General features: G+C 39.2%; 1 protein-coding gene across 1 annotated transcript; it reads left to right on the forward strand.

Moving 5' to 3' along the window:
• The first annotated feature begins 5,968 nt into the window (after positions 1 to 5,968).
• Positions 5,969 to 9,858, forward strand: LOC124865940 (cholecystokinin-like). The gene is made up of 4 exons (XM_047361471.1): positions 5,969 to 6,066; positions 7,786 to 7,865; positions 8,160 to 8,343; positions 8,898 to 9,858. Exons 1-4 carry the CDS (start codon positions 6,051 to 6,053, stop codon positions 9,029 to 9,031), a joined length of 414 nt encoding a protein of 137 aa, XP_047217427.1. The 5' UTR covers positions 5,969 to 6,050; the 3' UTR covers positions 9,032 to 9,858.
• Positions 9,859 to 16,088: the final 6,230 nt, after the last annotated feature.

Here is a 16,088-nt window from a genome sequence, read left to right on the forward strand (position 1 = left end):
CCAATGTGGAACCTCCAACCGACCCGAGAGTAGTTAAAATAGATTATTCCACTTTAAAACCCTTAGAAATCATTCAAATGGCGACAGGATATACTGAAGATAACCTCTGGCTCCAATGGATCGCTCAGACTGCCAAAGAACAAAGTAAATCAGATTGTGTGGCATGCGTGGCGGCAAGACCACATTTAACTACCGACCCTGCTCCTCTGTACCCAGAGGACACTTGGGGTTATAATTGCTTGCTTAAGCTGACCACCAAGGCATCTCCAGCTAACTGCACCACATTAGCCAGCATCTTCCCTCCTATCCCTAACAATACCAAAACAGGACCATTCTCACCCAATAAAGGTAATGGCACGTATACATATTTTAACTTTACATCAATCTCGCACAAAATTAATGTAGGACAGATCCCGTCAGATTGGTGTAATATTACTACACCAGGTAGTGTTATTGGTCCTTGGGCCAGATCTGGCCTCTATTATTACTGTGCTGGACATAGATTACTTACCAACATTCCTAAGAATACCATAGGGGTGTGTGCAATGGTGAGATTACAGGCTCCCCTTATTCTTTTAGGTAAGGACCTTAAACGTCTACCCACTAAACATGCCCAACAAACAGCTCTCACCCGCAGAAGGTGACGGCATATTATGAAACGAAGCACTGCTGGATTTCATTTAAGTCAGGGCTCCCCCACCTATATAGATGCTATAGGTGTCCCTAGGGGAGTACCAAATGAATATAAATTGGCTGACCAAATTTCTGCAGGATTTGAGAATATACCAATTATTGCTGCCCTTTTCCCTGTGACCCCTAACAAGAATGTCGACCGCATCAATTATATTCATTACAATATCCTACGCCTCGCGAACTTAACTCGAGATGCAGTTGAGGGACTCGCTGATCAAACAGGACCTACTTCCCTTATGTCAGTACAAAATAGAATGGTGCTGGATATGCTTCTAGCAGAAAAGGGGAGCGTATGTGCAATGTTTGGTGATATGTGTTGCACATTTATTCCAAACAATACAGCACCAGACGGATCGGTGTCGAAAGCCTTAGCAGGTCTCAAAACGCTATCCGCCACCATGCATGAACATTCAGGTATTGATAACCCATTTGAGGATTGGATGATTGGTATGTTTGGACATTGGACAGGTTTAATCATGTCTTTGTTTATTTCCATAGCAGTATTTGTTGCTATTATGGTGACGTGTGGATGTTGTTGTGTACCATGTATTAGATCTTTGATTGTGCGCTTTATTACTGCAACTATTGAAGGCAAGGCAACCACACCCCCTCATATGATACCTTTGTTGGCTATCCTTGATGACGACGAGGAGCCTGAAGGGGTGTTGAGAATTTAATTTGAGTCCGCTGTGCTTAGGCTTCTGGTATAGACGTTTACTTTTTGTATTCTTTTAGTGAAGTCTTAACAGACTTCAAAAGGGGGAATGTTATATATAACAAAGTGTAATGTGTTCTTATGTTCATAACAGTGTGGAATTAGTCTGAACCTGTAGCGCTTAGAAAGTTAACTGTGCAGAACAATATGTATTATTTGTCAGTCATCAGTCAGTCATTTTCTACCGCTTATTCCATAGTGGGTCGCGGGGGAGGGTTATTATTTGTGAACTTGAAAAAACAGGCACTAAAGGGTGTGAGTGCATGTGTCAGTTTCATCAATAGAAGATGCCTCAGAACTGACCTTCAGCAAAATAATGTGTGAGAAACTGATAAGGCGCTGCACAACAAATGTAAAATGTATATTCCCTGGTATGTGTGTGTTCAATAAAAGAACGGTGCAGGGGAGAGAAGAGCAGAAGTGTTCCTGACTACACAGAGACAGCACCTCTCCTCCCCACAGCACCTCTCTTCCCCGGCCGGGTGAATCAGCTTCAACCTCTAGTCCGTGTTTTGCTTTCTTAGACATTTAAGTTTAGTTTTTTCTCGAGCAGAATTAAGATGCTTTGACCAAATAAACGAACATGCAGGAGTTTAGAAGGACAACTCCGACAACACCTGGATAATTGTTCAACTGAAGAATTTGCTTCCTACCCGAAAATCCTGTTGGAGAATCTTAGGCCATTAGTGACCCTAACCTCCAGGATATTTGGGTTATGCCGGAGGACAGTCATAATAAGCACACCAACAAATCATTTCGGAATGGCTAGAAAAAAACAAAATGAGGCTAGTGAAAACCTGGACTTCGATCAGCATTGGTGCAAATATATGCATTCATTGCACTGTACATATTATGCTGAAAACCTACACTGAATATTAAAAATGATGACATCAAGATTTAGGTTTCATAGGGATGCAGTCAAAAGAATGTATGATTCTTTGCCTATAGCCACTATTCATTTATTTAACTTGTTATTTATTTTTATTTTTACATTCATCTTTCTTCTTCGCCCCAAATAACTGACAGGACCTAACTAATGAAGTGACAGCTTTACTTCTGTAATGAAATCCAAAGAGGGTGGATTATTTGGTGTCAAGTTAGATGTCTGTCTGACCAGAGAATTCAGAAACAATAAATTAGTTTCAGAGACTTGAAGACTGTTGAGTTTTTTACTGGAACAAAGGGCTGAACACATGAAACGTCAACCTATGTAGTATAACAATAATTTAAAATTAGCTTCTTAAAGTTCACATGATTAAAGATCTATTATATGAGAAAAGACACACTATGTTGTAGTCCAAACTGTACTTCATTATACAGGTTTAAGATTGTTTACTCGGGAGGTTAGTGAATTAAGGTTTCAGTCTTGATTAAGGTTGAGCTGTTGAAGACAGAATATTGATTTTATTAAATTACTACATTCCCCTATAATACATTTATGACTTTTTTTCTCTTCTTGTTGTGGTTACTCCTCCATAGCTTGAATTTAAAGTTGCTGCGCTCACTTCAGCTGTGACAAACATACATTAAAATTCCTGAGGCCAAACCAGTTGTCTCATTAGAAGCAACATTATGGCTCTCCAGAGACAAAGTTAAGTACAACTCTTTGTGCATATGCATAGTTGTGCATGATGTGACTGCAGGTGAAACATCAATATAAATGAGTTGTCCAGAGGTGCACTTCCTGATAGGCTGATGAAAATGTTGCCACAAAAAGAGACCTACATGATACAGCTTTATTCATTCTAGCCTCAGGGTCACAATCTTTGCAGGGGCTCCAAAGTTTCAGGCCCTAAACTAGAAACGGCTCAGGAATAAAATACATAAATAAAGATGTATAAAAACCTTGGTATGACCTTCACAACAGGTAAACAGCTGGAGAACTTTTAATGGCTTCCACCAACAAGTAAATAAGATTTCAGACTTTGGATGAACAACTGAACTTGGAAAAGTCAAGACAATGTGTTTTGTCACAAGTTTTATAGTACTTTCTGCAAGGCAGTTGCTGGGTCCCAACTTTTTCTTGATGTTCTGGGTTACAGTTCAATAAAATGTGTGAATTCTATTAAATCTTTTTCATAAAAGACCCTCACGATGTAACTTTTTACTTCCTGCATAGTTTCAGAGTATTTTAATCAAACTGAGAAAAAGCAGAAAGTTTATTCAGTACTTTCTTTTGTTCGTCTGTATCCTTGATGCTTGTGGTACAATCCAATATGTTTTAAAACGGTTGCAAATGCTTGTCTATTGTTTTAAATTATATACAAAACTATTAAACATACGTTTACTCAGTCAAGCTCCAGATTGCCGAAATATTTTGTAGATAATTTAAGATGTGGTAAAATGCAGCATTAGAAACAAATGCACAATATTTATCATTTATGAAAACTTGGTGTATTCCAGATAAATTATTTTGACAAAATTAAACTCAAAATTAAACTCTTTGTGCTTGGAGGCGTCTTGCAATGTAGAATTGCTGTTGCTAGAGAAATCGTTTTAGCAGTCTAAGTGAAAGTACTTGTTGGAATAATTGTATATAGATTTATCTTATATTTTATCCTTTTCTATTAACTTTACAATTTGATCTTTATAACCTTTCATGCTGTATGTGTGAGTAAGGATGTGATGAGTTTGTCTGCAGGCAAGGATCAAAGATGGAGCTGGAAAGGAGCAGGGACCATAAGTCGAAGGCATGGTGACTGAGCTTTCACACTCCTTCAGAAACTACTCCAGACTGCTGGTGAAGAAAAATCCATGAAACACCCGACAAGGCTGGATCTGTAGATCAAGGAAGATAAATGAAACGATTAATTTTCAAGGAAAACAAAACTGCATAGAAGCAGGGGTCAAGCCGTTTACCACTGAGTGAACAACAATGAGCTGACGCCTTCCTCTGGCTCTCCACTCTCTAAAGAAGCCCAGCTGATTGCTGACAGATGAGGAACACCTGTGCAGAAGCACCTGCCCGTCACACCCTAAATGGAGAAGCAGAATAAACAGCACAGCACACACATAACCTGCACACAGCCACCGTGGATTCTGACAACATTATGCTTTAGGGCAGTTTCCTGAGGGTACAAGGCAACTTTATGACTTTGAGGGGCCAATGGATGGAAACGTTTTTGACAAAGTCTAGTTTCTAAGAAAGGATCTGTTTCAATGCAAATTTAAAGCACAAACTTAATCAGAATCAGAATCAGAATCAGAAAAGCTTTTATTGCCAAGTACGTTTTTGGACATACAAGGAATTTGTTTTGGCGTAGTCGGTGCGATACAGTACAAATTAAACAGTATAAACATATCTACAATATAATATAAATATATGTGCACAGTTTTAAGTGAGTGAGAGTAAATATAGAGCAGTATTGGGTGCCAGAGCAGTACAACAGTGCAGATGATCAGTGTGCAAGTATGGCAGTGCAAGTAAAGCAGGAGTCCAAGCTGAGCGTTAATGTAACGCATAGAGTTGCAGGAGTTGGGGGGTGTCATGGGGGATGGTTGCAGGACTGTCCCTTTGTCTTTCAAAGCGGCAGTAGAACTCGTTCAGGTCGTTGGCGAGACGCCGGTCGTTGATGGAGTGGGGGGCTTTCGGCTTGTCGTTGGTGATCTACCTGAGCCCTTTCCAGACAGACGCAGAGTCGTGGCTGAGAACTGGTTTTGGAGCTTCTCAGAGTACAGTCGTTTGGCCTCTTTCACTGCCTTGCCAAACTTGTACTTAGCCTCTCTGTATATGTCTTTGTCCCCACTCCTGAAGGCCTCTTCCTTATCCAGTCTTAACCTTCTGAGTTTGGCTGTGAACCAGGGTTTGTCGTTGTTGTAACTCACCCTGCTTAAATAAGTAATGAAAGATTAATAATAACCAATAATATTTCAGAAATTGTCATATTTCCCCACTGTGTTTGAATTACTTAGAGAATCATCCGCATGTTTTACATCAGACATAATGATCTGTTTCTATTTTATTATTTCAGTGTTAGAGACCTTAAGATCATACACCTTCTCTGTTTCCAACTGTTCCAGTGCTGCACATGTATCAAAAAAATGAAAGTTTCACTAAAACTTTCTCTAAGTTACTTTTTGGCACATTTCACAATGGTTTTTATCAGAACTCCTGTAGAGATTATTGGTAGTTACTTGCAAACAAAGCTCCAGATTCCAATTTGGCCTTAACAATACCTTAACAATACCTTCTGCTTTTAAAAGCAAAAAGTATTTCACTCTGAACTACATGTTGAAGTGTTTCAACTGCAATCCACTGAAGTTCACACGTAATAGAGCCTTTTAGCTTGTCTTCACTTGAGACTTCTGATTACGTCAATAAAAACCTTCTTTGCATGTGTGCAAGTGTTTCTCTCTGTAACCTAGGTGAGTCAGCCATAACCATTACAATCAGAGTTGCCATAGTTAAAACTTTTGTGTCTTCGTGTTGGTGTGTGTCTGCAGTATGTGTGCATGTCTGCGTGTTCAGTGGCGTCAGTGCTACCAGTTTCTGCGCCATCCACAGGCTCCACCCACCAGTACAGGCCCCTCCCACTTCCTCTGAGTCAATATAAACTAAAGCTTCCCCTCCCTCTCCTTCACTTTCTCTCATCCTGAGCATAGGAGCAAAACTCAGCATCTTCAGAGCCTTCTCTCCTGGTCTATGCCAACAACTGAAGGTAAGAAATACTAATTTATGTGCAGTTGGTCCTTCAACCTTGTTTTGCAAAAATAGAGCTGCCTCTAGCTTACAAACGACTTAAATGCTACAATATTTTAAAAAGGGGGTTAAAGTTATTTAGTATTTTCCCTAATTTTCCATGTTTCTTTTAAAATGATTACATTTGGAACTCAGAAGTTGTAGATTTCTGTTGGAAATAACAAAAGTACAACTCTTATTGTTTACATTCACTTGTATTGGTTTTATTTTTAATAAAATTATCATAAATATCTTAACTATAAGTGGTGAGGTGTTTTGATAGTTGAATATTTATAGCTGAAAAATAAAGATGAATATGAGGTAGACATTTTTGCATACTTTTTGAATGTTAAAACAATTTCAGTGAAAGAAATAATAATTTTCTTTAGCCTGAAACCAAATTTCTGTTATTTTTGTTTAGCATTTTAGTAATGTTTTGATAAAGACTAGGACATATAATAAAGCAGAGTTTCAGATGTGCGCTGCAGAGTTGTGAAAAGGTTTTCACGCACAGGAGCACATCATTATCAGCCTGATGAATAATGAATGAAAGACAACCAGCTGCTTTCAGGAATTATATTAGCATTGAAAGAATGACTGCTTATAGCACCACTGTGCCACTTTCAATAAAATTATTGAAATGTACATTTGTTTTCTGTCCCAGTGATGAAATTACGGATCAATTCACAATGTAATTTCGATTAAAACTAGAGCTGCATGGCTCATCTGAGCAACTGGGTCTATTCATAGTCAGAGGTGGGATAATATGTGAAATAATCAGCGAATAACCAGGGAACAGTGACTGGCTGCAAAACTCACAGCCATCTTATCCAGAACATTTTACAAAGATCAGCTTCAAGCATATTTTCTGTGCATTTTATGTTCAACATGAGAATATTATGTAGTGAAATAAGGTGTTGACTAACAGCAAACAGAGGTCTGCAGAGGGCTGGGCTGTAATAATAGCCCAGATGCAGACTGACACAGTGGGATTTTCCAATTACTGCAGATTGAAAGCCTCCAAGCAACTGGTGTACTTTTCATCTAATTGGACTTTTCCTCTGGAAGAATTTTCTAATATGAAGCATCATTCATCACCTCTAATGAAGGATCTTCACTGTGCTTGAAAATTTGCAGAATCACTCTCCCAAATGTAATACTGCATTCCAGAATGATAAATCTACTAATAATATTCTAAATGTTATGAAATTAAATATTTCCTCTACACCCCCCTTATTATAAGTTATTTTGCTGAAAGAGATAATTGTAAACGAGGAAGAACAGATATTATTTATTCCCATAGTGAGTGTATTTTAATATTATCTGAACCCAAAAGCAAGGCGCGCAGCCAAATTAAGATTTTGGGATAATTAATACATTTCCTTTGCGATTTCTTCACCGCTGACACTGCCACACTCAAAGTGTGTGTGTTAAACATTAAAATGTTTCATCACTCTTTGGCAGCTCACCAGAGTCTGTAAAACAGACAAAACGTTGTTTGCCGTATTTTCATCAAACCGTAATCTGTTCCCCCCCGTTGCTTGTCTTCAGTAAACTATAAAACTGTTTATTGCTGCTTTTACCTCGACTCGAATCATTTGTAGGTCTCTTCTGAATAGAGGCAGAAGATGAAGATTATTTCCAGCGAATTTAACTTTGTTGTATTTTTGTTCTCCTTTTCATCTGCTTTTGTATCCAGTCATGAATGTAGGTATCTACGTGTGTGTTATCCTGGCTGCTTTGTCCAGTGGCTCTCTGAGTCTACCTTCACAGTCAATGGTAAGACACACCACGCACACACACACACACACTGAGTGGGGGGTGTTCATAAAAAAATCTGACACCTTGACACACAGAAAAAGACGAAAAAAAGCATTTTTTGAGTTAAACTTCTGAAAGAAAATTAGATTAGGCTAAAATTAGATAAGTTATATAAAGAAAAATAAATTTTTGCTCAGTTTACTTCCATGCTTTAAAAGTGGCATACATATAAAAAAATTTGCATTTATATTTTTGTTTTTACTGAAATTAAATTCAAAAGGAATTTCCATATATCTTCCTTTCTTTTTCCAGAGAGCTGAGAGTACAACTCGCCTAACAAACAGTCTCCATGCTCCGTCACCCAACCACACACGCCAGGCCCGCTCAGCTCCAGCGCCACCTTCAGACCAGTTTACCCGCTACAGCCAGGTCCATGAGAACGCAGAGGCTCCAGACAGCCTGAGCCAGCTCCTGGCTAGACTCGTCCCCAGAAAAGGTGAGTGCTCTGAGGTACAAAGGCACAATAAGACGTTGGGGGGAACGTCCTTTTCTTCAACCACGCCACTATTTACGCACCTTTCTGTTCATCCTGTTATTTCTTTTCTTCCTAGTACCCATCTGTCTGCAGTCAACCGTCATTCATGCTGTGCCTCTATCCCACCATCTGGTGTGTCCCACCTCCTTCCTGCTTCCGCTCTCCATCATCCCTTGCCTCCTCCCTGTCTCTTCCACTTCTTTTTAAACAACCTTCCCCCCTCCATCATTTCCTGACTCGTCTCACTGCCTCCTGAACTCTCTTCGCTCTCCCTCTGTCTCTCCATCTCTACTTCCCCCCTTTAAGTCAGCTCTGTGTGGTTTGGAGACCTGCTGAGCTCACTGTTTTTGCAGAAGGTAAAAGGACAGAAATAGAAACAGAACATGTCAAAATGGGTTAACTCACACTGTCTCATTTAGTGTTTGCATACCATTATTAACAGAGGAGTGAAAGGTGGAAAATGTAGGATAAAAAAAACTCTGTCTTCATCAGTGAATATGTTTGATTTCTTCTAGGTTCTCCCTTCCAGATCAGATCCTCCCTCAGCAGCAGAGCTGTGGGCCCCAGCCACAGGATAAAAGACAGAGATTACCTCGGTTGGATGGACTTTGGACGGCGTAGTGCAGAAGAGTATGAATATTCCCAGTGAAGCCACAACTCGCTTTCAGGCTCCACATCATAATCCCCAACATCCCCAATTAAAGCCAGCACATAGCAATTTCTATTTTTCACAATACACTTAAATTATGATTCTGCAGTTTAGCATCACATGACAGCTTACCAAATAAAGCAGACAGTAATTAACATTTTTATTTTGATGAAAGACATTTAGAAGATCAAAAGCAGTATTTTTCCATCTCTGATTATTTCTTATTTCTTCTCCAAACGTGGTCTAAAAGAAGGGTTTTTTTTGTGCAACACATTCAGCAGTTCACAGCACACAGCCTCAATTAGCTTCAACTTCACACAGATGTCCAGTAGGGAACATCTTTTTATGTCCCACCATCTGCATCATGGCATCACGCTGAATGATGAAGAGGGGCTGAAAGGACAACATCTCCGGTCCGCCTCTGGAGGGTAAATCTAGGAGAACAGTGTGAAAGAGTGACAAGATAGGAACTTGTTTCAGACGTTTCCAGGAAATTGGCATTCCAACATCCAGTCATGACTCTTTCAAATCAGGATCAGAAATTCTGTAGATATTATCTCCACAGTTGAGGTGTTAGAAGTGTTGTTTTTCTTTGGGAAGACTATAATGTGGAGGTTTGCCCTCTGAAAGGTGAAGTTTCTGTAATAAACATGTTTCTATTAATGTTCTGATTCAATACAAGTCTAAATAAAGCTCATCCTTTCTCTGACATCAGCAAGAAATGCAGATGCATCATTTTGTATGAAGGCTGATCCCAAACATCTCATGTAGCTGCTCTGTCAGTCCATAAATTTCAGCACTGAAATAAACGATGCACTTAGTGTCTATCTGTGAGTATTAGCTGTTTTTTTTGCCAGGACTCCTTTCATTACATAAAAGCTAAATTATAATTTAGTGTGAACAAAAACTGAGCTTTCAATGCAGCTTTAAAGCTGCAGCTGACACTGACTATGAAGTACGTCTCTGTTCGTTACTGGGTTATTGAAAAGAGCCGATGGCCCTGTTCAAAGCTAAAATAAGTGCACTGCACAGTGGACTTCATCTGTGATGTGAAATCAGCAGATTTTACCACATCATTCTACAATTTATTTCAAGGCTGAAAGACATAAAAAAATCAGGAATCACCAAACTTCTTCAATATGAACTGTAAACCCGTCCTCTTCCAAATAAAACTAATCTAGCATCCACTTTGGTGATTTGGTCATCTTTAATTAACAAGAGTTAATGAATGGATGATTCCACCTATATATAATTGTATTACTCATTACTGGGATGTCTCCCTAAATATAGAAAAAATAAATACATACTGCACAAAGAAGCTGTTAAAACATGCTCTGACGTATTAAAGTGTCAAAAAAGAAAAAACAAATCCTCTTAACTCACTGTACAATTAATAAGCCCTGGACATTAGCAGTCACTTAGTCCATAAAAAAGACGTCATAAAATAGTTGCATTATTTTCAAAGGGGAAGCGATGAAACCTTGTTAAATTACAAAGTTATCTTGAAACATGCCAAAAGGCAGAGCCAAGGACATCTTGCTGTAAGAGGCACAAAAAAGAAAAATGGACCTATAAACTATAAAACTAGGGAAATCTGTTCAACTTGGTCTGTTACATAAGTATTTATTTTCTATTAACTTTGCTTGGTGAACATGATAAAATGTCAAACAATGTAATACACCTTGATCTAACATTAGAGCTTGCATATATGGCAAATAACCATGCAGCATTATCTGACTCAGGGGAACTCATTTATCGCTAATGTGTTAATACATTAATAAAGAGATGGAATTAGAGACATCTGTCGTTCATGGAAGCCTAATTCACAGAAATACTGATGTTTTTTCATGCTCTACTTTCAGCTTTAGCTCATATAAGAAGCTTTAAAGATATTACCGAATTAGACATTAGACACTTCACTGACATTGAACCAGCCTATACATTTCCCATTGTAGGTCTGTTAGGATCATCACACTTATTTCTATCAACTAAATGAGGGAGAAAATGTGTTTTCAACATTTTTCCACTTCTTCACTCTGATTCATAAAGCTACATGCATGAAAATTGTTGTGGCTTTAAACAAATTGTCAAAGCCCACATGATGATGTCTTGACTATATAAGCGTCTGATAGGTAAATTCACAGCGTATAAGTTACTTAAAGGCCCACCTCTGGATATAGACTGCTCAAACAAATTAAAGGAATACTTTTTAATCTGAGTTTAATAGCAAGTCCGTTAAACTCGTGGAGTATTGATTTGGTCAGTAAGGCAGTGGATGGGCTTGTTAATTACTGTCAGCTGTTTTACTGTTAATTAAATTAACAACACTAAGGGGGCAACAATGAAACAACCCCAAACACAGGAATGGTTTTGCAGGTGGAGGTTGCAGACCTTTTTCCCACTTTATCTTTTTGAGAGGCTTTTCAGTAGTTACTGGTATTGCCTCCAGGTATCATGCTACTGGTAGGATGAGGCAATACCTGGACCCTACAGAGACTGCACAGGCTGTCCAACTCCATCAGGGTGGCACATCAATACATACCATTGCCCGAAGGTTTGCTGCACAGGACCGTCTGATGTCCTTAACTCATCAGCAGGACCGGTATCTGCTATTTTCGCGAGGAGGAACAGGGTGAGTACTGCAAGAGCCCTACAAAGTGACCTCCAGCTGGCCACTGGCATGCATGTCTCTGACCAGACCATTAGAAACAAACATCATGAGGGTGGTCTGAGGGCTCGACATCCTCTAGTAGGTCCTGTGGTCATTGACTGGTACCATGGAGCTTGACTAGCATTTGCCAGAGAACACCAGAACTGTTAGCTTTGGCACTGGTGCCCTGCTCTTTTCACAGACCAGAGCAGGATCACCCTGAGCTCATGTGACTGACGTGAAAGGGTCTGGAGAACCTGCAGTGAATGTTATGCAGCCTGCAACATTGTTTAATATGATCGGTTTGGTGTTTAGTCAGTTTTAGTCTCGGGGAGGGGGGGCACAGATCTCTATAGGATAAACAGTGGCACCCTGACTGAAATCCTTAGACCCATTGTTGGATTCTTGCTGGTGCTGTGGGTCCTGGGTTCCTCCTGGTGCATGATTAAACTTACTAAGAATGGATTGAACAATACCTTTAGTTTACTAATGTTTTCTAACAAATCTCTGAGTCCTTCATAGAACTGGATCTTTACAGAGTTTAAATTACACACAAATGGTCTCAAATTACTTTTTGGAGACTTCTTAAGGTAATTGATTGAACTTTATTTTATTTAGAAATACCACAGTAAGAAGCCTGAATTCATTTATAAACCACACTTTTTTTTTTTTTTTTTTTTTTAGCAATATCTTCATTATTTTATTGCACAAGAGAAAAAAAAAACATTAAGCAGATTTACAATTAATAGTTTGAATTTTCACCCTTCCCTCCCATCTGTAAAAAAAAAAACACTTTTCAGATTTTCATTAGCAAAATGGGAAAGGCAAGAGAACATGGCATTCAAGTAACAGTGATATCAGTTTGTTAATTATCATAAAATGGCAACAGGAAGTAAACTAAGTCATACCATGATGGAGTAGAAAAAAACAATTCAAATACTCAAACTTTTACAAGCAAGGCTGGACATGGATCCAGGTTTACATTGCCATGCCATAAAGTGGGGTTTAGAGGTAACAAAAACATTGCAGTGGCATCTTGGGGCCACCAAGTTTTCATAAACTCCTATTTTATGAGGTCTTTCACATTTGTAAAACATCTGTACTACAGGTGTGTCAATAATTGTGGAGGACAGATGTGTTGTAGAAAAAATTTGTTTTTACCAAGACAGAGACCGATGATTGTCACTCAGAATCACCTTTATTATAATTTTGCAAGAGAGAAGGATTTTTTACAGCTTTGGAGATGCGCTCAGTAGTGCTGCCAAATCGTTCTGCCTAGACAAAGCAAAGGTTCTCCTTATAAGCTACAACAGTTTTCAAGGTAACTTTCATGAGACCCAGAGAGACGAGGTGAAACCTGTTGTCCTAGACATGTTGACAATGGAAATGGAACCTTACACAGTGTGGCACACATGTTATCTCATACAAGTGAATAGGAGAAGGTTGAAAAACCATCTCTGTAAGACTAAACAGAACCATCTGTCCTAACCCTGGAGGCAGAAGAGAATAACACAGAAGGATTTGGATAGTTTTATCAGATCCTGTAGAGTATCTAGTAGAAAAGAAAGCAAGGCACGAAAACTTTCCATAACAATCCATCCTCTTCGATCATAATGAAATTTGGTTCATATGTTATCGAACTCTGAAGAAAACAACAAAATAAATTTTACTGAATGACAATGAAGGAAAGTATAAGAAAATTTAATTAGAAAAGTGAATTGATTAATAATAAAAAATTAACAATAAAATTCACTATAGACAGCTATCAGAGGTTGGTTCCGAGAGGATGGATTGAATACCTTAAATATTTTGGAACCTTTTAAGAGTTTAAGAGTTTCAATCACTAGTTCACAGCTCTAAATTAGCCCCACGTCATATTTTCTTTTAACCCAGAGTTCATAAGGAGCTTCAGACATTATAATAAAACAACACAGATCTGTTTTGGATTAAAGGAGAAGCATGCTTCAAAATCTGGTTCTGTGGTGGGAAATAGTTCCAGTTTCTGGAAGAAGGCCTTTCTAAGCAGAGTAGAGAACATGATATTAGAGTTTTTGTGGTACCACTTATCCAATTAGATTCTTTCTTACCTTCAGAACCAGAAATACATCTTTCCGTTCTCATTTTACAGGTTTTCGCCAGGGAAGATGTGTTTAACTGAACCTATTACTCTGAAACAGTTTGCTGTTGGGGTGTTAGAGAAAATAACAAGTGTGTTTACATCTCAATGCAACCCAGAAATGATTAGATTTTCTTTCTTTTCCCAGAGGAGAAAATGCAGAACCAAGCTTTTCATAGTTTTGTCAGGACCAGATATGAGGTACAGTGTAAGTCAGCAGGCTTCATAAAATCAGAAGAGTGGGAAAATCAGCTAATTTAACCTCTTCCCAGCAGCTGATTACCGCTGAGTTTTGGAGGTGTTTAAAATTCCTCTTTCTTTTAAGGACTTTTAGCAGCAATATTTGACTGTGAATCTACCATGATGAGAGAGAGAACTTGTTTCTCTAAAACAATTACTTTATGACTTTTTGAAAAGAATCTCTTTAACACAGGAATAACATTTAACCTCTTGTTACGTCTGTCAACGTTAAAACCACATCAGCAGCAGTTAATAAGCTTTCTTCATTGCAGAAAAACAGAAAATATATTTGCAAATGTGTGTGTGTTTGTACGTTACCCCCCTCAGTTTCTTGACCGCTCCAGAGTAGGACTGTTATGGCATACAGTCCTCTGTCAGTCCAAAAACCCAGGCCCTCCACTGGCCTGTTGGTGGACATTTGCTCTTTCCTTGTCCACTTTAACTTCTTCAAGAGGGAGGGAAAACTTTGCTCCAGCCTGTTTCTCCTCTGTCTGCATAAGATGTGCTCTCAAGACGAGTCCAGTGTAACGCTCTTCTGGCTCTGGCAAACAGCATTGTTGCCCATCTCAGTGGGTTTTGGGCTTTTTACCAGACTTCTTCTGAGTTTTGTTCTGGTGGAAACTCTCACACTGTCATCTGCAGCAGGCGGGCAGGACCTCTCCCTTTCAGGTCATGCTGAAGAAGCGTCTCTGGTGGAGTGAAGGAGTGAAGCCATGGGCAGGGCAGGTGTCTAATGTCCAGGGAGCGCTCGAATCCCCATGTGTGTGTGTGTGTATGTGTGTAAGAGGCAGAGAAAAGGTTTAGTACATGGTTCAGATTTTGCACAAACAGAAGTATTGTCAGTCAGTCAGTTAGTTATTAACATACCTGTCATCCATTGTCTTTTTTTTCCTATTTTTCTCTTTTGTTGCTTCCTCAGTCCTTTTAATATTGTAGAGCTGCAAAGGTTTTAACCCATATATTGATGCACTTGGTGCGTTGTGGTTCATATTTTCTCAGACGTTCCTCCCTGTGGAGGAGGTGGTAATCCCTTAGAACTGAACCGCTGTCCCATACTGACAGCCTTGCCACACCCTTTACTTACTGGTAATGGGGGGAATATTCCTTTCAAACCTGCAGACGTCTCCACAAGAGTTTAGAGCTTTTTGGCACCCTAATCGCCTTCCCCCTAACTTACTGGTTAGGGGAGCCTCAACCGTACAGGGAGGGGACTCTACTGGTGAAGTACTGTTCATCTGAGCGCAGCGTGGCATCAACCGCGCCAGCGAGGTCCATGCACCTTGCTCCTGTCCTAAGGCGGGAAAAATCCCAGATCCCCTTTGTCCCCAGTAGAAAACTGTTTTTTTGGGTTGTTTTCTTATTTTGCATTTCATTTAAACTTTTAGTTTTAGTCTATTAGAACCATTTGAACTTTTGAAATTTAGTATCTTTTATAATTTGAATTTTAGGCCTTTGGATACTTTTATCAAACTATTAAGCAAATTAATATTGATAATTAAATTATGCTGATTCATTGTTTCTCACTGTCTCTGAAAGAAAATAAATTTGGTTCTTATGGATTCCAGTGCTGAGTCTCCAAGAACACCAAGTCAGCAGTCCTCCTCCCCTTAACACTAAAAGGGTTTGAGGCAGGGAAGCTCTTCCCAGGTTGATCAGACACTCCTGCCGATGTCCTCGGAAGAACCCAGTCAAGGAACCCATCCTCGTCGCCATTTGTTGTAGAAAAATTAGTTTTTACCAAGACAGAGACCGATGATTGTCACTCAGAATCACCATGATAATTTTGCAAGAGAGGATTTTTTACAGCTTTGGAGATGCGCTCAGTAGTGCTGCCAAATCGTTCTGCCTAGACAAAGCAAAGGTTCTCCTTATAAGCTACAACAGTTTTCAAGGTAACTTTCATGAGACCCAGAGAGACGAGGTGAAACCTGTTGTCCTAGACATGTTGACAATGGAAATGGAACCTTACACAGTGTGGCACACATGTTATCTCATACAAGTGAATAGGAGAAGGTTGAAAAACCATCTCTGTAAGACTAAACAGAACCATC

The sequence above is a fragment of the Girardinichthys multiradiatus genome, chromosome 3, assembly GCF_021462225.1.
Source record: "Girardinichthys multiradiatus isolate DD_20200921_A chromosome 3, DD_fGirMul_XY1, whole genome shotgun sequence".
Lineage (NCBI taxonomy): Eukaryota > Metazoa > Chordata > Actinopteri > Cyprinodontiformes > Goodeidae > Girardinichthys > Girardinichthys multiradiatus.

Bases quoted from the DNA above. Each gene is read 5' to 3' on its own strand.
- LOC124865940 (XM_047361471.1), top strand. The intron at 7,866-8,159 runs GTAAGACACACC...TTCTTTTTCCAG, and splicing joins GTCTACCTTCACAGTCAATG to AGAGCTGAGAGTACAACTCG. The intron at 8,344-8,897 runs GTGAGTGCTCTG...GATTTCTTCTAG, and splicing joins TAGACTCGTCCCCAGAAAAG to GTTCTCCCTTCCAGATCAGA.